At 42.8% G+C, this 22,058-nt stretch overlaps 1 protein-coding gene and 1 non-coding gene across 3 annotated transcripts in view; one reads left to right on the top strand and one right to left on the bottom strand.

Annotated features, from left to right (window-relative positions):
* The window catches only part of LOC124776883 (cytochrome b5-related protein-like), a 125,546-nt gene that overhangs the window by 81,574 nt on the left and 21,914 nt on the right, over nt 1-22,058 (bottom strand). The window contains exon 1 of one of the 2 annotated variants that reach the window (XM_047252069.1): nt 20,729-20,834. The exons of the other annotated variant lie outside the window; for it this stretch is intronic. Coding sequence (XP_047108025.1) covers nt 20,729-20,730 — 2 coding nt within the window. The 5' untranslated portion in view covers nt 20,731-20,834. Of the gene's footprint in view, nt 1-20,728; nt 20,835-22,058 lie in introns of those variants that run through there. 2 annotated transcript variants of the gene reach the window in all.
* Nucleotides 1,992-2,098, top strand: LOC124778161. Its single transcript, XR_007015872.1, has one exon. It is a non-coding gene; the product is annotated as a U6 spliceosomal RNA (small nuclear RNA).

Genomic DNA, 22,058 nt, shown 5'->3' with positions numbered 1-22,058 from the left:
AACCTGTTCGGTACAGCAGATGTCTTACAGTGGAGTGCCCTAAGTTTTCGTCTTATGAGGAACTTGAAGGCCGAATATGACCAACTTTTAACACAGCACAGCCTATCATATGTTTGATACGTTCTCTAAGTTGCTACTAACTGTCGTGATCAATGAAAAGAATTTTGTGAAATTTTTTGCTGAAAATTTCTGGAACATTAGGAAGACAAGTAATATCGAGTTACAAGCTGTCTCACACTGCATGCTGTTTAAAGTTACTATCAAATTCAAAGAAACAGTGAACCAGGTTAACTCGTTACTGGTGGCGTAGTGGTTTTCTGCCGGCACGGTAACCCATCGTGTTCGGTCAGCGAATTGGCAACCCTCTGCAATAAAAAAATTTAAAAAAACTGAGCAAAGTTCTCATCGATAGAATCTGAGAGATGTCATGCGACAGCCGCATAGAAACGCAAAAGAAAAACTATGAAAAAGAAATAGAAGCAAAATACAAAAATAAAGTAGTAAAATGTATGATTGGAAGCCGAAATGACACGGGATCGAATCCCGATCGACCACAAATTTTTTCAGTCTCACTTCCACGTAACCTTCACCTCTCAGTGATGTCAAGATCACCAGAAACGACACATGAATGTGATTCTGCGTTAAACAATAGGCCGCCTTTCGCTGGTTGTATAACTGGGGTAGGTTAGGGGCTCGCAAGTTGCCGAAGTATCGTCCGATTGAAAGACATGAACCCGGCCACTGAGCCACTCTAAACTATTGTTATACTTTTCAATGTTATAAATGCTATGTTGTGTACTTTTAAATATATTTAAAAAGAACTCTGGCAGATTCAGTGACATTACTCAGAAGATTATTTAAGACGTGTATGTGACACACGATGAAACAGCATTCAGAGCGTCAAGGTGATGTGGATTCAAACAATGAGGCGAAGATTCTGATAAATTATGTATATTAACCTACTATATTGCAGTGCCTATGTTTTTATGACGTACTCCGCAACGGCCTTCAGACATGAAGAAATGTAATCGCAGTTGCGAATGTGATCAAACTCCAGCTGCACAGTGTATTGGTGGCAATGAAAATTCTGCGTGTGCCAGACCGGGACTCATATCCGGATTTGCAGCTTTACGCGAGCGGTCACCTCAACAGCCATCCAAGGGCGCCTCCAGGAGTGACCCAGACTTCCATACTCTTATGTCACCCTGTGTCTACGTCCTGTACTCGCAAAATTGCTCCGATTCCAACATTCACGTCTGAAGTACATAGTAAAAACACAGGCACTAGAATGAGATTTTCACTCTGCAGCGGAGCGTGCGCTGATAGGAAACTTCCTGGCAGATTAAAACTGTGTGCCGGGCCGAGACTCGAACTCACATCAGCGCACGCTCCGCTGCAGAGAGAAAATCTCATTCTGGAAACATCCCGCAGGCTGTGGCTAAACCATGTCTCCGCAGTATCCTTTCTTTCAGGAGTGGTAGTTCTGCAAGGTTCGCAGGAGAGCTTCTGTAAAGTTTGGAAGGTAGGAGACGAGGTACTGGCAGAAGTAAAGCTGTGAGGACGGGGCGTGAGTCGTGCTTGGGTAACTCAGTTGGTAGAGCACTTGCCCGCGGAAGGCAAAGGTCCCGAGTTCGAGTCTCGGCCCGGCACACAGTTTTAATCTGCCAGGAAGTTTCAACACAGGTACTGCAATGTAGTATTTCATGCCACGACAAGGCCGCTACGATAACCGTAAGTCTCTCCATGTACGGGAATCACAGCAGTTACATTCTCTGCCTCGTCATGACTGGGTGTTGTGTGGTGTCCTTAGGCTAGTTAGATTTAAGTAGTTCTAAGTTCTAGGGGACTGATGACCATAGATGTTAACTCCCATAGTGCTCAGAGCCATTTGAACCATTTTTGAACAGCAATTATAGGAGTACGGAACGTAGACACACGGTGGCATACGTAAGTTTGGGACAGTATTGGAGGAGTGCTCGTGTGGTCGAGGTGTACCCGCTTCAGCGGTACGTATTCAAAAATTAGAACGATACAGAGAAGATTAACATGACCCCTGCGCAAGGATTGCACTCAAAATAATAAATAATAATAACAAAAAGGCGATTAAAGAGACCGCTCGCTTGAAGTGCGAAATCTGGGTTCGAATCCCAGTCCGGAAAAGATTTCCATTGTCATCAGTACATTGTGCAGCTGAAGTCTGATCACAATTCATAACTGCGAATACATTTCTTGTATATTAAAAGAGGCTTCAAGTAGCTCTGTGGCAGCTTTCGGTAATTGCGTAACTGACCTCTGTTATTGCAAGCGAAACATGAATGATTCAAGAGTGAAGCAGCTGCTGGTACGTTGGAAACTGGATGCACGTGTTATTGTGCAGAAAATCAGTAAGAAGGACCTTGTAGGTGTCTACCCCATCTATGTCACTGTACATTGAAACCAATACAGCGGTAACAATATTGACTTAAAACAATAATAAAAGTTATAATCGTAATACTCGCACTTTCCTCTAATTTTTAGCCTCAAAGTAATTATTAATATGGTTATTCGCAGATGTACCTGCGGATGTCCGAATCGGATCAGGCTTTTTTTCTCAAACTCCTCATTACCGTCCGCGAATATCTACACAGTGTTAGAACCAATCGTGACGATACAGGTTGCAGCTTAAGCGGTGGCCAAGAGGAGATGCTCTTGTTATTTATTTATTCTGATATTTTTCCGCGATGTGGAGTGCTTGCTGTGTCGCCTTGACTGAAAGTAGAACACCAAGGGAAGTTTTACACCGCTACGTTGGCTTGGGGTGAGCAGTGATTAGTGAAGCATGGAATGGCTTTTTCTGTTGGAATATACACTCCTGGAAATTGAAATAAGAACACCGTGAATTCATTGTCCCAGGAAGGGGAAACTTTATTGACACATTCCTGGGGTCAGATACATCACATGATCACACTGACAGAACCACAGGCACATAGATACAGGCAACAGAGCATACACAATGTCAGCACTAGTACGGTGTATATCCACCTTTCGCAGCAATGCAGGCTGCTATTCTCCCATGGAGACGATCGTAGAGATGCTGGATGTAGTCCTGTGGAACGGCTTGCCATGCCATTTCCACCTGGCGCCTCAGTTGGACCAGCGTTCGTGCTGGACGTGCAGACCGCGTGAGACGACGCTTCATCCAGTCCCAAACATGCTCAATGGGGGACAGATCCGGAGATCTTGCTGGCCAGGGTAGTTGACTTACACATTCTAGAGCACGTTGGGTGGCACGGGATACATGCGGACGTGCATTGTCCTGTTGGAACAGCAAGTTCCCTTGCCGGTCTAGGAATGGTAGAACGATGGGTTCGATGACGGTTTGGATGTACCGTGCACTATTCAGTGTCCCCTCGACGATCACCAGTGGTGTACGGCCAGTGTAGGAGATCGCTCCCCACACCATGATGCCGGGTGTTGGCCCTGTGTGCCTCGGTCGTATGCAGTCCTGATTGTGGCGCTCACCTGCACGGCGCCAAACACGCATACGACCATCATTGGCACCAAGGCAGAAGCGACTCTCATCGCTGAAGACGACACGTCTCTATTCGTCCCTCCATTCACGACTGTCGCGACACCACTGGAGGCGGGCTGCACGATGTTGGGGCGTGAGCGGAAGACAGCCTAACGGTGTGCGGGACCGTAGCCCAGCTTCATGGAGACGGTTGCGAATGGTCCTCGCCGATACCCCAGGAGCAACAGTGTCCCTAATTTGCTGGGAAGTGGCGGTGCGGTCCCCTACGGCACTGCGTAGGATCGTACGGTCTTGGCGTGCATCCGTGCGTCGCTGCGGTCCGGTCCCAGGTCGACGGGCACGTGCACCTTCCGCCGACCACTGGCGACAACATCGATGTACTGTGGAGACCTCACGCCCCACGTGTTGAGCAATTCGGCGGTACGTCCACCCGGCCTCCCGCATGCCCACTATACGCCCTCGCTCAAAGTCCGTCAACTGCACATACGGTTCACGTCCACGCTGTCGCGGCATGCTACCAGTGTTAAAGACTGCGATGGAGCTCCGTATGCCACGGCAAACTGGCTGACACTGACGGCGGCGATGCACAAATGCTGCGCAGCTAGCGCCATTCGACGGCCATCACCGCGGTTCCTGGTGTGTCCGCTGTGCCGTGCGTGTGATCATTGCTTGTACAGCCCTCTCGCAGTGTCCGGAGCAAGTATGGTGGGTCTGACGCACCGGTGTCAATGTGTTCTTTTTTCCATTTCCAGGAGTGTATTTTTCCGTCTGGTATTGGTGCTGGCTGGAGGTGTTCGTCAGCTATAAGAATACTGTGTGGTTGAATATTCTCGTCTTTTAGAATGTTAATCATGATTAACTTCGCAGGCATAAAGACGTGTATGAACATGAGGTACTTCATTCCCATAGGCCCACAAAGGGTTGACACGGAAATACGCAGAGATGTGCGATTCCACTAAAACATATACTGGTACAAAAGACAGTGAAATGGAAACGGTACAGATGGAAAACAGTAAGTAAACTATTTGTTTATTCAAAAACAGTTCAAATGGTTCAAATGGCTCTGAGCACTATAGGACTTAACATCTGAGGTCATCAGTCCCCTAGAACTTAGGACTACTTAAACCTAACTAACCTAAGGACATCACACACATCCATGCCCGAGGCAGGATTCGAACCAACCGTAGCGGTCGCGCGGTTCCAAACTGTAGCGCCTAGAATCGCTCGGCCACTCCAGCCGGCTCAAAAATAGTTGCTATAACTGTTAATACATAGATCCCACTGTGAGATAAGGCGGCCAAGGCCTTCATGGAAAAATGTTTTGCGATTGCCTACGAAATCATGATCGTATCCAGGCATGCACCTCATCGTCGAAACAAATCGACGGCCACTAATGTCTTTCTTCCGGGCTCCGAAAATATGAGAATGGCGGTGTGAGAGATGGGGACTGTATGGAGGATGGGCAAGGGCTTCCCAACGAAACTGGAACACGGCGCCACAGTCAACGCACAGGGGTACGCGGACACTTCGCAAAATTGAAGCGCGCCATCACGTCGAAACGCCCAGGATTGTTGACGGACGGCATCATTCTGTTGCGGGGTAACGCCTGCTCACACGTTGTCAGGTTGTTTTGACTGCGCCGGCCTCTGTGGCCGAGCGGTTCTAGGCGCTTCAGTCCGGAACCGCGCTGCTGCTACGGTCGCAAGTTCGAATCCTACCTCGGGCATGGATGTGTGTGATGTCAGGTTAGTTAGGTGTCAGTAGCTCTAAGTCTACGGGACTGATGACATCAAATGTTAAGTCCCATATTGCTTAGCGCCATTTGAACCAATTTGTTTTGACTGCGCTACGGAACTTTCGCTGGGAAGCCCTTACACATCCTCCATACAGTGCCGACCTCTCCCCATGCGATTTCCATATTTTTGGAGCCCAGAAGATAGATATTCGATTTGCTTTTGACAAAGTGATGGATACCTGGGTTCAAACATGGCTCCGTAGGCAGCCCCAAACTTTTTATATGAAGGCACTAACCGTGTTGTCTCACAATGGGTTAAACATGTTAACAGTTGTGGCGATTACCTTTGAAATTATAAACAGTTTACTTACTTTTTCCTGGGCGTGCGGTTAAAGGCGCTGCAGTCTGGAACCGCAAGACCGCTACGGTCGCAGGTTCGAATCCTGCCTCGGGCATGGATGTTTGTGATGTTCTTAGGTTAGTTAGGTTTAACTAGTTCTAAGTTCTAGGGGACTAATGACCTCAGCAGTTGAGTCCCATAGTGCTCAGAGCCATTTGAACCAACTTACTTTTTCCGTAGGTCCTATATTGCTCAACCTGTGTTGTTCTAATGTACCTTGCAATGTCCTTCAGATATGCATGCATTTCTGAAGGACATTGCGAACTACCTTATAACATCATAGGCACTACAATATAGTGTTTCACCCATAATGACTGGGCTTTCACATATGGAATTTGGGTCGGTCCTGAGAGCGTGCTCGTGTGACCGATGCGCTCCAGACGAGTCCCGGACCGTGCACAGATTTTCATTGTCATCAGTGCATAGAGCAGTCAAAGTTTAGCAATATTCGCAAATGCGAATAAGGCTCTCATACTCCATCTGTCTCGTTTTCATTGACTGCGTCTTATATCATTCGACGTACAGAAACTCCCTCGACCGAAGATAACCCTTGCATGGATTTTTTAATGATGATACCTTTCAACATCTCGCTCATTCATAACCGTCTGCTGTCGCCTTCGAAACCAGCTGGTGCTCATCTTTAAAAGGGACAAGGGTCCAGTGATCACTTGCTCAGCAAGGCGTTGGTCGCCACCTGTAAGTGCTCCCTCATCTTACGTATTGTGACTTTTTTACTCGAAGAAGGTCACCTCACTTTCATATAGAGTCTCTTACGTAATTGGTCAACGTGTACACTTTCGGTGGATGCACCAACAACAGGTGATATTTTTCGAGTGTCCGACTTCACAATTCATAATCGGCATCTGTTGCGAACTCTTGCGTTTCGTCTCTGGACCTCGTGGTCACAATACCCTGGCGCGACATACAGGCTGTCCGAGAAGGAATGGTCAGTGTTCAGATATATGACACAAAAGATCACTCGAACCAAGAAAGTCTAGTAAATATGGACTCTAAAAAGCATACCTTAAGAGTCCAGTAGTACATATGTGTTTCGTAGTAGCGAAGATGAACAACTGCTCATAGCTCTTAAGGTATGCACTTTAGAGCCCATGTCCACCGGAAATTTCTTTCTTGTTTTGATCCATACTACTGCCTCTCAAAGTACAGCAAGGAAAGAACCCGCAGTAGAAGAAAGCTGTTTCAAGCTATCGAAGGTGAAGAAGCTCTCATAGTTCTTGAGGCATATATTTTTGAGCCCTTGTTTACTAGATTTTTTGCTTCGAATTATCGTTCCTGTCATATTCATGAATATTGACCATACCTCCTGGGACACCCTGTATTTGCAAAATGTAGCCAAGCATTTAACCAACTAGCAATCTCTGTGTTATTTTGACCTGTCCCTGCAGTCTGTCCGTGGTTCGCTGTAGCAGTTCATACCCGACCGAATACTTAAGACACTGGATTTGTTTTCCGCGGTACGGAGATTCAGATGCCTGTCAGGAAAGGTAGATTTTGGTTTTCTGTAGTTTCCCTAAATCGCTTAAGGAGACTACCAGGACGGTTGGTGTGTGAACGGGCACTGCCGTATTTCACGCCCAATTCGAAGTTAGAGCTTGTGCTCCGTCTGTAAGGACTCCGTCGTCGACAGAACGTTAAACCCTCATCTCTAAAGGAGATTGTAAGGTGCCCCTTACGTGAGGAAAACATTTTTACCGGTTTTAATAAATTATTGTCTCTCATTGATGTATTCACGATAGTTAGGAAGTGCTGTAGTCCGTATCCGGCCATGAATCGGAGAGGATTTCCGACGCCTGCTGGCTAGGTGATGAAGCGCCCATATGTCGCACGTAGTGGGGTGGGGCTCGGCGCTGGACCGTAGCAACAAGCGTTAGCCTGGGAAATATACATGTCGGGAAGTACCGCCATCTTGGCGCCAAAGTCACCGATATTGTTTATTTATATTTAATAATTAAAGTCATTTATGACAACATGAATACTAGGAAGAGCCTCTGGATGTTTAAAACTATTTATCATAATTTTGCCTCGTTAAAATTCACACCCGTTCATTAACAAACGTATATCTTAGTAAGTACGAACGTGATCGGAAATCCACGAACGGTGACGAAACTAGTAAGAGATACAGACTGTGCGCCAGAGTCGGCAGTCGGCGTTAAGAGCTCTTCCTGTCTTGTTCGATGGTAGCCATGCTCTCGGTTACGAGTAGTTTGTGACATGAGTGTTTCATTATTGATCTAATAGGAATAAAAGTGATATTACGGCATTCTGAATGTTAATTTCGAGTAAATAGAGACCCCAAAGTTGACCGACAGCAATTTCAGATAATTAGCTTCCACCGACAGAGACATCCAATGCGCCAATGAAGAATCTGCTCGGGACGATATTTACGAGAGCTGCATCGCGCACAGGTAGGAGGAAATCCGACGACACGACCCACCAAGGCGGATAAAGGAAGGTCCGACTTACACTCGCAAATTCGAAGTGGAAATGCTGACCAGTCATACTGTACGTCACATATACCACCCTCTACGGACTCGCGGCTGAGCTGAGTAATAACAGTATCAGTTTAGAAGCGAGGGGATCTTGCATTTGGCACCGCTGGTGGGGAAATAAAACTGCCTGGGAGGAAGAGCATTAAGAAGACAGTTACCAAATCTTGCATTTGGCGTCCATTTCGGTGGAATAAAGCTGTGTGAGAGGAATAGCATTAAGAAGACAGATGCCAAGTTTGCACTTGGCGTCAATGACGTCGGATAAAAGGGCGTAGGCGGAGGAAAACTATCAAGAAGATTGTTATTGAAGATACCAAATTTGCATTCGAGAGTGCCGACTTTTAAAAAGTATTACGAACAGCAAGTAATAGTGATTTAAAGTGACTGAAACGGAAGCAGGAAGTGAATAGTGAAGATACAACGGGTAGAGGGTAGCAACATTAAAAGTGAACGGTACGCGTCGCAGAGTGCGTAATTGGCGTCGCGAAACGCAATAAAGTCGTGTTGTGGAAAAATCGCGTCTAAGGATTAGGAACATTTCGCGGTCGCGAGTGCAACGATCGATCGTAGGGAAGACATCGAGGAAAAGGAGGCGGCAGCAACGGACGTGGCAAGGACCGCCACAGATACAGAGGAGGCAGCAGCGCGCGGCAGGCAGATCGCAGGAGCGGCGTAACAGGGGTGCGCCGGAGGCGCGCTCGCGGCAGTTCGGAGTTCGACACTCGGGCGCAGCGGTCGGGCCAGCCTCAAATTAATGCCACGGCTGGAGAACAACGAAATTTACCTAACGTAAGTGGAACTTTAAACATACTAGGGGTGATCGATTCGAGATTCGGGTGCAGAAGGGTATGTTGTTGCGAAACGAGAAAACGTTAAAATGAGTGACTTAACGGAAAATATAGAGCAAAATATGGCCCAAGCCAACGCAAATTTAGTGGAGAGTAGCGATGAGTTGTTAACACTTGCTAGGTCTAAAGAGCGACCGGAAAGTGAAATGGTTGGTGTAGTAGGGAATGATGAGCAGGGAAAGATGGTAGAAAGTTTAGAAACGGCAGAAACAGGGGCTTAGTCTCCCACTGGAAACGTTGTTAGAGAGGGTGCAAACACAGTACCGGAGGCTATACAGGGTAGAGGTGAAGAAATAGGCATCAGGGAAATGTTGATAGCTATAATGAATGGTAACAAAGCGTTGAGTAAGAAAATAGAGGAAATTAACAAAAATGCTAATAGACTAGATGAGTATATCAAAAAAGCTGACAATAAATTCACCGACATAGAGGGAAGGATATCAACAATAGTAAAAGAGCAGAAAACGGTAGCAAGTGATTTGTCAAAGGGGATAACCACAAGTGAGACTGCAATAGTGCATTACAGTAGAGATATCAGTGAACTTAAACAAAGTACCACAACTTTCGATAAATATGTTACTAAGGAGATTAAAAAGCAAGAAGGGGAAATATCCAAAGTAAACGAGAGAGTGGAGGAAGTAAAGTCAGAATTGTTGGATTTGGTAGAGAATAATACTAAAGAGATATCTGACAGGGTAGCTAGTATTCAACAAGAAGTCAGTGATTTTAAAAACAGTGACACTGATATCTTTGCTGAAAAGGTAGAAAAGAAATTAGATGCTAAATTTAAAAATCTAAGGGAACAGGTAATAATAGTGGAAAAATTAATAATGAGGACCACTATCTCAGGGTGTGTACTTTCCATAATTTCGATGCGAGAGGGAAGTTACATCCCAAAGCATTTATAAAGCAATTTAAAGGGGTTTTGCCAGAAAATCGAGACGACAGAAGAAAAATAGGTTGTGTCACTAGCAGAATGGAAGGGGACGCTCTGTCGTGGGGAATGAGAGCAGGAGAAGCATGGCAAAGTTATGACGAATTTATTAAGAAATTTTTGGACAAATATTGGTCTAATAGTACACAAGGTAATGTACGTAATAGTATTTTTCAAGGGATAAATTTTCTTGGGAGTGGGTACGATAGTTACAAAGATTATTTCCGGAGTTTATGTAAAAAAAAATTGTATTTAGATAATCCAGTGAGTGAGGAGGATCTTATTGAAGTAGTGTTGGTGAAACTGCCGATATCTGTGCAAGAAAAGCTGATAGGCATACCTAAAAAGAAAACTGAGGACATATTACAAGCACTTGATCAGTTAGATGCTTTATCAGGGGAGGAAACATCCAGTAACTGCTGGAGAGGTGTAAATTGGAGGCCAAAGGAAAATGAGAACTGGAGAGAGCGTAACAGGAATCACAATAACATGAGGGATAACGAGAGGCGTGATAACGGGCATAACAGACGTGGTAGAAGAGGCTGGAACCGAGGTGGTTCGAACAGCCATGGTAATAGACGGTACGAAGAACAGGGAGAGACATATGAGGGTGGCAGGACCGAAAGAGGTCCCGAAAGAGAAATTACCGAGCTGAAAAACTAGAGGGGAGTTCGTGTGGAATCCGAGCACGAACTCAAATGAACAGTGGACCAATACAGTTCAAAAGGGTAATAAAGGAGGATTGGTGCGATATTAAAGAAACTCTTTTGGAGGAAGATGAAATGGTGAGTAAGGAAGAGTATCAACCGATAATAGATGTGGATATTAATGGTATCGAAGCAGTAGCAGTCATTGATACAGGTAGTGAGTTGTGGGCCATAGCAGAGAGCCTTTATGACCAAATAAGTGATCAGGAAGAGGTACCTATGTTACCGTTACAAGGTGTTAAGAGTCGTGGGTGCAGTATGAGGAAAAAGTAAGGTAATAAAAAACCAAGTGTTATTGGAATAGAGATTTCAAGGAACTGTGTTGGAAGTTAATGCCATAATGGTACCTGACCTTTGCGTAGGGCTTATATTAGGGATGGATTTATTGGTATACCATGCAGCTGTTGTAGATTTAAAAAGGGGTAGTGTGATCCTGACGGTAAATGGTACTAGAAACGAGTTTAAGTTTGGCAAGCCATTCAAGCTAAAGAGAAGGCGCAGGGAAAATTCTACCTGAAAATAATGCGTGAGTGTTTCCAATGGGGAGCAGATTCGAAAGGGAGTGACTAGGAGAGAGAGACGAGAGCCACTTGAGGCAGAATGGTCAGTAGAAGATATCAAAGCTAAATTAAGTAATATCTATGATATGGACCAAGGTGCAAAAAAAGATCTAGGAGAGTTGCTGGTAAAGTATCAGAAAGTATTTTCAAATAGACCTGGATTAATGAAAGGAGAACCTTATGAGTTTAAAGTCAAACCGTACCAACCATTCAAACTGAGACCCCATGTGATACCTTTGGCAAGAAGGGAGGCAATAGAAAAAGAGTTACAAAGGATGATAAAATTGCAAATTATCGAAAGATCGACGAGTCAATATTGCAATCCGTTAGTATATGTGACAAAGAAAGATGGTTCAGTGATAGTAACCCTGGATGCTAAGATATTGAATAAGATAATAGAGCCTCAGAATGATAGGCTAGAATCTCTTGAAGAATTGTTGCAAAAGTTCGAAGGGGCCAGTAAATTATTTAGCCTCGATATGACTGCCAGGTACTGGCAAATAAAATTGTCTGAGAAATGTAAACAGTACACAGCTTTTGTATATAGAGGCAGGTGTTATCATTTCAAAGTTCTCCCTTTCGGATTGACTATATCGGTAGCAGCGTTCATAAGGGTGTTGGATAACATACTGGGAGAAGAATTATTGTCTAGAATCACCGTTTATGTGGACGACATCCTGATTGCTGCCAGTGATTGACAAGAGCACAATAGATTCTGGCAGACGTGTTGAAAATGTTTCAAGAGGGCAATGTTACCGTGAATGTAACTAAGTCCGAATTCGGAAAGAGCGAAATACAATTTTAGGGCATATTATATCAGCAGAGGGTATTAAGCCGAATCCTAAGAAATTGGAGTCTATCAAAGAATTCCCACAGCCAAGAAACAAGAAACAAATAAAGTCGTTTCTCGGTTTGTGTAATTTTTACCGAAAATTCGTGGATGAACAGGTATTAAGTGCAAAGTCACTGCATAATTTAACCGGAAAGAATGTACCTTGGGTGTGGACAGAGTAGTGTCAGAAAAAGTTCGATAACATAAAAGAAGCTCTATGTAAAGGGGGAATACTCTACCACCCTAAACTGGACAAAGAATTTTGTCTGTCAGCAGATAGTTCAGACTTTGTAATTGGTGCCCATCTATTCCAAGAGACGGAAGAGGGGGTAGAACATCGCACTATCGGACTCGCGAGTAGATTGTTGACAAAATGCGAGCGTAACTATACCGTTACTGAAAAGGAGGCACTGGCCATAGTATGGGCCTTCAAAAAGTTCAGATACTATTTAATGGGTAGAAAAGTAAAAGTATACACAGACCACAAGGCTTTATCTTTTATGAAAAACTGCAGATTAACACACGGCAGACTCACTCGTTGGACTATAGCTCTCCAGGAATACCGATATGAGATACATTACAGACCTGGTAAAGACAACGTAGTAGCGGACGCGGTGTCCAGATTGCCATTGGGGATGAACCAGGAGAATCAAGATTTGTCGGATTCTCGAGAAATCCATTTGTTATATATTAAAGGGGTGGAATATGAGGATAAGATTAAAGGGTATCTGAGAAATATATCACAGGAACAAGAGAACGACGAAAGGTTGCGTAAGGCAAAGGAGAAATGGGAAGAAAATCAAGAACCACAAGTGAGGCAATATTACCTAGTAGAAAAGGGAATACTATATCGCAGGACTAACCTGGTGTGGGAAAATTGGAAGTTGTGTTTGCCTGAAAATACCATAAATTATTTTCTCTGGTATATTCACATGAGCTATAGACATTTCGGACCTAAAAAGTGTTCTGAAAAATTGGCAGAAACATGTATTTTCAGTAATCTGGTGAAGAGGGCCTGAAAGGTACTGCAAAGATGCGAGAAGTGTCAGAAATCGAAGACACCTATAACTAGTAGCAAGGGTCGGATATATTGTATTATGCCGGTAGAAATAGGAGAGATGGCATCGGTGGATGTATTCGGGCCACTAACGATCTCAAGAGCGTGGTTTAAATACGTTTTGGTGATAATGGATGTATTTTCGAAATTTTTGAGGCTGTATCCCTTAAGGAGATGTACAGGGAAAGTAATGGCAAATGCGTTAGAATAGGATTACGTTCGCACCGTGGGTAAACAAAAAAAAATGCTCAGTGATAATGGGTCTCAATTCGTATCCAGCGTATGGAAGAAGATTCTGCAGAAGCTGGACATCAAAACCATATATATAACAAGGTTTCACCCAGCTTCGAGCCCAGTAGGGAGAGTGATGAAAGAGCTGGGACGGATTTGTAGGGCTTACTGCCACGACCATCACACTGCTTGGGGAATGTATATTAAAGAGTTTGAGGAGATACTGAACGAACTGCCACATTCGACAACTGAGGTATCTCCATACGAGTTGTTAACAGGCAAAAAGCCTAGAAATATGATTGAGAATGTAGTGAAATTCCCGAAGAGATCAGACATGACTGTAGAAGAAAAACGGGAATTGGTGTTAAGCTGGATGAAAGAAAAAGGGGCTTATCGGAAGGCAGAAATCAGATGGCAGTTATAAGAGTCGAGGGGCATGAAAGGGAAGCAGTGGTTGGGAAAGGAGTGAGACAGGGTTGTATCCTCTCCCCGATGTTATTCAATCTGTATATTGAGCAAGCAGTAAAGGAAAAAAAAGAAAAATTCGGAGTAGGTATTAAAATTCATGGAGAAGAAGTAAAAACTTTGAGGTTCGCCGATGACATTGTAATTCTGTCAGAGACAGCAAAGGACTTGGAAGAGCAGTTGAACGGAATGGACAGTGTGTTGAAAGGAGGATATAAGATGAACATCAACAAAAGCAAAACGAGGATAATGGAATGTAGTCAAATTAAATCGGGTGATGCCGAGGGAATTAGATTAGGAAATGAGACACTTAAAGTAGTAAAGGAGTTTTGCTATTTAAGGAGTAAAATAACTGATGATGGTCGAAGTAGAGAGGATATAAAATGTAGACTGGCAATGGCAAGCAAATCGTTTCTGAAGAAGAGAAATTTGTTAACATCGAGTATAGATTTAAGTGTCAGGAAGTCGTTTCTGAAAGTATTTGTATGGAGTGTAGCCATGTATGGAAGTGAAACATGGACGATAATTAGTTTGGACAAGAAGAGAATAGAAGCTTTCGAAATGTGGTGCTACAGAAGAATGCTGAAGATAAGGTGGGTAGATCACGTAACTAATGAGGAGGTACTGAATAGGATTGGGGAGAAGAGAAGTTTGTGGCACAACTTCACTAGAAGAAGGGATCGGTTGGTAGGGCATGTTTTGAGGCATCAAAGGATCACAAATTTAGCATTGGAGGGCAGCATGGAGGGTAAAAATCGTAGAGGGAGACCAAGAGATGAATACACTAAGCAGATTCAGAATGATGTAGGTTGCAGTAGGTACTGGGAGATGAAGAAGCTTGCACAGGATAGAGTAGCATGGAGAGCTGCATCAAACCAGTCTCAGGACTGAAGACCACAACAACAACAACATCGGAAGGCAAGGCATGATAGGAATATTATACCCAAGGAATATGTAGCGGGAGACGTAGTAGTGGTTAGAGCTCACAGGAAATCGTCCAAATTGACGCCGAAATAAAGAAATTTTAGGAGATTTTTGAAGGTCCTTATGTGGTAAGAAGGGTACCACACCCTAATGTCGTGGAAGTGGCTCACCCTGAGTCGAAAGTAGTCAGAGGAATTTACAATGTAGTGGATGTAAAACGATATCTTTGTAGTTACGGGGAAGCCTCTTAAGTTGACGAGCATGAATAGTAGCTGCCAGGCAGATATCACTTTAGCGTAAAAAGAAAAAAAATGAAAAACACTCTAATCTGGCGTAGCAACTAACTTATTTGTGTATTAAATATAGGAAGACATGATAATATGGAAAGAATCTGTAATAAACATAAGGGGAATGAGGAAATCATAATATTTACTTTGAGAGTAGGTCATTAGTTGAATGACCCAGTGTCCATGAATGAGAGGCGGGGTGTTACGTCACGCGAGGCACCTGTTGGTCGTAATGAGCTTTTCTCTAACCGGCCCAGCTGACGGGTCGATGCCCTAGCGTCTGAGAGTGACGTCATGAGGATGTGTCTACGACTTTGTTTACAAACGAAGGCTTACATACTGACACAGTGGTGTTTAGCAGGATGAACTGTAATGAAATGTGGTACATAAATCTTAGTATTATTATTGCTTTATAGCTTTGTTATTTGATTCCCCAGGAACCGTTGCAAAATAATGTTTTGTAAACTGTATTGTATAACAAATTGCCTTGTATCTTGGTTATTCATTTTGTATTGGTGTTATTTTGGAAATGTTTATACTCTTTCACTATTTCAGTTATTCATTTATATATTGTGCTTTATCTGAATGTTTAGGTGTTCATAAGGAGAGCATGGGAATTAATATTCTAATAATATGGTGACATAGAAGAGCAATTAATAATCTTGTAATGAAAATTTTTAAAAAATTTTGTTTACGTCCAATTAAAAGAAAAAATAAATACTGAGTTAAAGGAAAAGTTAAAGATCTCAATGGAAAGCAAATGACCAAAATGTAAAGGCTACTCCTAGAATTTTGCAGTACCGCGATTTTGTTATTTCCAAAATTGCGATTTTGTCTCACTAAAAAATCACAATTTTGGAAAGAAACAACGGAGGGAATATGTAAGGTGCCTCTTACGTGAGGAAGACATTTTTACCAGTTTTAATAAATTATTGTCTCTCACTGATGCATTCACAATAGGTAGGAAGTGCTGTATAATTAAAGTCATTTATGGCAACATGAACACTAGGAGGAGCCTCTGGATGTTTAAAACTGTTTATCACAATTTTGCCTCGTTAAAAAACACACCCGTTCATTAACAAATGCTTATCTTAGTAAGTACAAACTTGATCGGAGATCTACGAACGGTGACGAAACTAGTAAGAGATACGGACTGCGCACCAAAGTAGGCAGTCGGCGTTAAGAGCTCTTCCTGTCTTGTTCGATGGTAGCCATGCTCTCGTTTACGAGTAGTTTGTGACAGGAGTGTTTCCTTATTGATCTAATAGGAATAAAACTGATATTACGGCATTCTGAATGTTAATTTCGAGTAAATAGATACCCCAAAGTTGACCGACAGCAATTTCAGATAATTAGCTTCCACCGACAGAGACATCGAATGTGCCAATGAAGAATCTGCACGGGACGACATTTACGAGAGCTGTACCGCGCACAGGTAGGAGGATATCCGACGACACGACTTACCAAGGCGGATCAAGGAAGGTCCGACTTACACTCGCAAATTCCGAGTATAAATGCTGAACAGTCATACTGTACGTCACATATATCACCTTCTACGGACTCGCGGCTAAGCTGAGTAATAACAGTACCAGTTTGGAAGCGAGGGGATCTTGCAAGATTGCTTAGAGAACAACTGTGCAACTCATTTTTTCAGTACAGCACGCGTGCCGGTTTCCCCAATAGGTCGGATTAAAGGAAGACGTCGAAGTAATTTAGAGGCTTGTTGCTAGATTTTTTACCGGTGGTTGTATCAACTCGCACACGCCCGGAAAGCCGATCGCGTTTACTGCACCAGCTGTAATTCCACAGTATTGTGACAGTGCACTTGAGCGGCCGAAATGGCGAAGTTCTCGGACGACGGTCTCATGCTGTTTGCTGTGATTCTGCATGAATAAAAGGAAAAACAAATGAAAAACGGAACTGGGTTCATCAGTCGTTGAAAAAAAAGTAACAGAAGGGGAATTAGCGACTCTGTGCAGTATGAGGCGAAGTATTATGAATATTTCAATACGTCAGAAAATTCGTTCAACACTGAACAAGTTGTCAGTTCATCAGAGAAAGCGAATACACAATGGAGATAAGGCATTACACCAAGAGAACGACTCGCCATTTGCTTGATGTTTGTTAGTGTATAATATAATTATCACATACTTGGACAGTTTATTGGTAAATAATTACACTAGTCAACAGCCATTTTGCATCTGGGATGTGATACATCAACTATTATGTATTTTGGTGTGTAGAATCCGAATATACCTTTCAAAATGTTCTAGCACGTATCATTTTTTAGTTTTTAAAGGTTTTTTATTTTTCGTATTCAGTATTTCGCTTTTTGCTTTTCTTCTGTTTTTATGTTTAATTTATTTTTTTTTTTCTGAAAGAGATCCTCAGTGAGTGTTTCCTTTGAAAGATAGTGCAAACTTTCTGTTTTTTAATCTTACCATAAGAAAAATGGCAATTAGTAAATCTCGTTGCTGCCTAAGCCTCCCCGACAACTTTTGTTGTATGCGTGGAAACTCACACCAAAAGCCCAAAGAAAAACCAATCACTGATTTGGTTAAGAAGCATTTAAATTGCATTTTGATTGTCCTGTTGGTAATCAAGATAAAAATTTTGCACCTCGTATTGCCTGCATAGCCTGTACTACAACCTTAACCGAGTGGTTGAAAGGAAAACAACGAGCCATGCCATTCGCTGTTCCGATGGTGTGGTGTGAGCCTAATGACCGTTATTCAGACTGTTACTTCTGTCTTACAAGTATTTCGGGACATTCAAGCAAAACTAGACATAAAATAAAGTATCCAAAAGTATCTTCAATGCATTTGCCTGTGATTTAAAAGTTTTGCACTCTTTACGGGTTTACAGGCTTGATTCACGAAATACTGCTGCTTTTTGTGCCTTTGTGACAACTGTGACACCAAGAACCACTATGCAGTTTCTAGAAACGTAAATGTGAATAATACCCCATTGGTTGAGCCCGATAAAATCATTTTGCCTCCCCTTCGTATCAAGCTGAGCCTTATCAAGAACTGGTCCCTTTAATCCCACAAACCAACCAACCTTATCAAGAACTTTGTAAAAGTTCTGTATAAAGAAGGTGGGGCCTTCAATCACTTAAAAGAAAAGTTTCCCAAATTAAGTGAGGCAAAGCTGAAAGAGGGCATATTTGTTGGACCACAAATAAGAAAATTTCTGAAAGATCCAACCTTTGATACCAAAGTCACAGATATCCAGTTAGCTGCTTGGTCTTCTTTTAAAGCAATTGTGAAGGGCTGTTTGGGTAACAAAAAAAACAAAAACTATGTTACCATCGTGTATGATCTGTTGGACAACTATAAGAACATGGGGTATAGAATGTCGCTTAAAGTTCACTTTTTACATTCTCACCTAGATTTCTTCCCGGAAAATTTGGGAGCCGAAAGCGATGAGCATGGTGAACGCTTTCACCAAGACATTCTTACCATGGAACACCTTTACCATGGCCATTCGAACCCTTAGATGATGGGTGACTACTGCTGGGATCTTTTTAGGGAGAGTGATGAAACGGTAAACAAAAGAAGAGCTCCGTCGTCGCATTTTTCAGAGACGATTAAAGGTGAAACTATCTTCTGAACTAATTTCTACCTTTTATTAGCATCATGCCTGTATATACATACAAAATAGCATTGATTTCAAACGTTCTGAATGTGTATTTTCGTTTGACTTAACTGTGTCAATTTTCGCTGTTACAATTTTTTATTTTGCTGTGTATCTAGGAAATGATGACGTTATAGAGAAAAACTGATTTTCCCAGTGTATTCAGCACCCCAAAATTATACAATTCCATCCATTTACAAACCAGATACAAAAAAAGTTTAAATTTGTTAACTAGTGTTGTATGAAATCAACAGTTATTATTATTTACTTCTGCTGTATAGGCTTGAGTGTTTCCTTGTGTTTCACTCGATATTGGTTCATTACCGCTAAGACCACCTGTGAAGTCTTCGTTTCACCTACTGTTTACCTTTATCCAGATATGTGGCCTCTAGAGATGCGCTAAATACGATTACATTTGGCTATGGCATGGTGCACAGTGCAGTTCACAAAATCGTATTGAAACCTGTAAGATAATTGTATGCAATATGATGAGTAAATTGTGCCTTCTGCGACAAAAGAAATGTGGAAGAAAATCGCTAAGGGTTTTTATGAAATGTGGCACTTTTCCCAACTTTTTGATGGGCTAGACTTTGGGTGAGAAGGACTTTTATGTTCAAGCACCTCCGAATATCGGATCACTATTCTTTAATTGCATAAAGACATCGTCCATAAGTTTGTTGCCTTTTATAGACGTTTAGTGTGATTATATTGCTATTGATGTTGGGCCATGTGGAAACAAAATGTTGAAGCTCTAGCCAATACTTTCAAAGAAAACCTTTTACCTAGCTGACTGTGTTCATTAATGTAAAACCAGAAATATATACGTATGTACGTACCAGCTGTTTTTATTTCTGCTGCTGTTTTATTCCAGACTATATTCTTCATCTCTGTGTCCATGTATTTGGGACTGGAGAGATCATACGACACAGGATAGTTCCGCACTAACTCAATAAGTTTTTTGTCATTCATGTTTACGATGATAAACTACCGGACGACAACGCAACACGCCATGCACAGGCAGTGAAGTGAGAAAATATCGGCCCCAAGATACGGTGTCGGTGGGAGCACCGTTTCCTCTGCCATGGCCACACCGCGGGCAAATGTGAGCACTGCCTCGTAACTTCCCAGAACAATATCTTCAAATACGTTGACGGTATAACGGGCAAGTCCGGGCACAGTCGCGTAATTGATGCATGTGAAGCGGCTTTAATACAGGTCTGGCACCGCCTTCTGTTTTCCAGTTGCTGCAGGTAGGGAACTAGTGTGGGACATATTAGTGATGGATGACGTTGATCAACCCAGAGAGCATTACATTACGAGAAATCAGGCCTACAGTGGTGAAGTTTGAATATTGTGCCAGGCCTTTTTTTAACGGTTTAATCTTTTTTCAGTTGATTTTATTTGTGATTCGAAATATCTGCCGGCCGCAGTGGCCGAGCGGTTCTAGGCACCACAGTCTGGAACCACGCGACAACTACGGTCGCAAGTTGTGATGTCCTTAGGTTAGTTAGGTTTAAGTAGTGCTAAGTTCTAGGGGACTGATGACCTCAGAAGTTAAGTCCCATAGTGCTCAGAGCCATTTGAACCATTTTTTTCGAAATATCTGTTGTTTTACATGGTTCAGTTTTTTATATTTTCTTGTCTTTAGATATTGATTTAAATATGAGTGTTATGTTTTTGGGATGCATTTTTTTTTAACACAGTGACACACATGATAACAAAAACATACATTTACATACAAAAATACAAGCACATTACAATATACACACGATATATTGATCAAGGGGCAAAAATAGAATGTGCTACCTAAGAAATTAGGGACACGCATAAGAATAATAATAAAAATGACCAAATTACATTTAGGGACATTATAGATTTTTGAAGAGGCAAAGAACAGATGGAAAAGACACAGTGCATTTTATCAAGGTATACTTGTGCTTAAGAAAGAAAGAAAGAAGAAGGAGAGTGCGAGGAAGAGGAAAGGAAGGGAGAGGGGGGGGCGGAGGGAGGGTTGAGGGAGAGATGTAGAACATTTCTTTCTAAAGATCTTATTTAAAATAAGTGGCACAAAATAATGCAAAATTTATTTACATTGCTTCTCTGTAAAGAGAGAGTCCGCCTCCGGTAGCTGAGTGATCAGCGAGACAAAATGTCAATCCTAAGGGTCCGGGTTTGATTCCCGGCTGGGTCGGAGATTTTCACCGCTCAGAGACTGGCTGTTGTGTTGTCCGTATCATCATCATTTCGTCCCCATCAACGCACAAGTCGCCGAAGTGGTGTCCAATCGAAAGACTTGCACCCGGCGAACGGTCTACCCGACGGGAGGCCCTAGTTACACGATATTTTATTTTTGTAAAGAGAGCATTTTGTTTTTGCATACTTTGCTTTCATACGATAAACTGAAATACATGAAACAAAAACAAACTGGAAACACATAAATATTAAACACTGTTTCACAATAAATTTATACACGAAAAAATAAAACACACAATGTTTAAACTGATTCGAAATGTTGTAGAGTGGTCTTTGGCGACACGTAGCACTTACGTATCGGGACTCGAACCCAGATGCCCCGCTATTTCCTTAACGGTGTCAGCCATCTGCACACGCTTCCCGTCCATTCCAAATTCTCAATATGTCGCGCGCTACTAGCGCTCCCATCCATTAGCCTTGCTGCTCGTACCATTTGCCAAGTTCCACCGTGGGCCGGAAGATATGGTGCATCCGCACTGAAAGTACCTGGAGCCGTCCTCTCTAATACAAATGATGTCTCTCCTACGAGTCGTCAGGCGCATTTTTTCTGTTGTTTTGGCAGATATTGGCAATTTTGATTTGCGACGTGTAGCTGGAGTCTGTCCCAACAAATGCTGCTCGTCACGTCTTTCATGTGTCGATTTGTTTCCCGTTACATACAAAATAATTTTTAAAGTGTAATTTTACCTGTCCATTCGACGGAGCGGTCCCAGATTAGCCCAGTGCTATATTCGTTTTACCGGTGTGTATTAACAGGGACAGTAAACCACGAGGAACAACCAGTCCTGCAACAGCGACAGCTCCGACCTTGACCGCTCTGACTCCACCGCACTGGTCAGTGGCTGCTGGAGTACCGGTTATTCCTCGTGGTTTACTGCCCCTTTTAATACACATCGGTGAAACGAATGTCGCACTGGGCTAATCTGGGACCGCTCTGTCGAATGTAATTCCGATTCAAAAATCATTTCGTTTGAAACGGGAAACTAACCGACACATTCCGTTGTCGCTAGCGTCGCATGAAGTATGTGATGAGCAGCATTTGTCTGGGCTGACGCCAGCTACACGTCGCATAACGGTAATTACAGATACTGGCGAAGCACCATACAAAATGCGCCTAAAGACTCTTCAGAGAGATACCCGGTATATATCGACATGTGGTATCTGTGCT

Source organism: Schistocerca piceifrons, chromosome 2, assembly GCF_021461385.2.
Source record: "Schistocerca piceifrons isolate TAMUIC-IGC-003096 chromosome 2, iqSchPice1.1, whole genome shotgun sequence".
In the NCBI taxonomy this organism is placed as follows: domain Eukaryota; kingdom Metazoa; phylum Arthropoda; class Insecta; order Orthoptera; family Acrididae; genus Schistocerca; species Schistocerca piceifrons.
The sequence above is the reverse complement of the archived record's forward strand: the minus strand, read 5'-3'. Positions and strand labels throughout refer to the sequence as shown.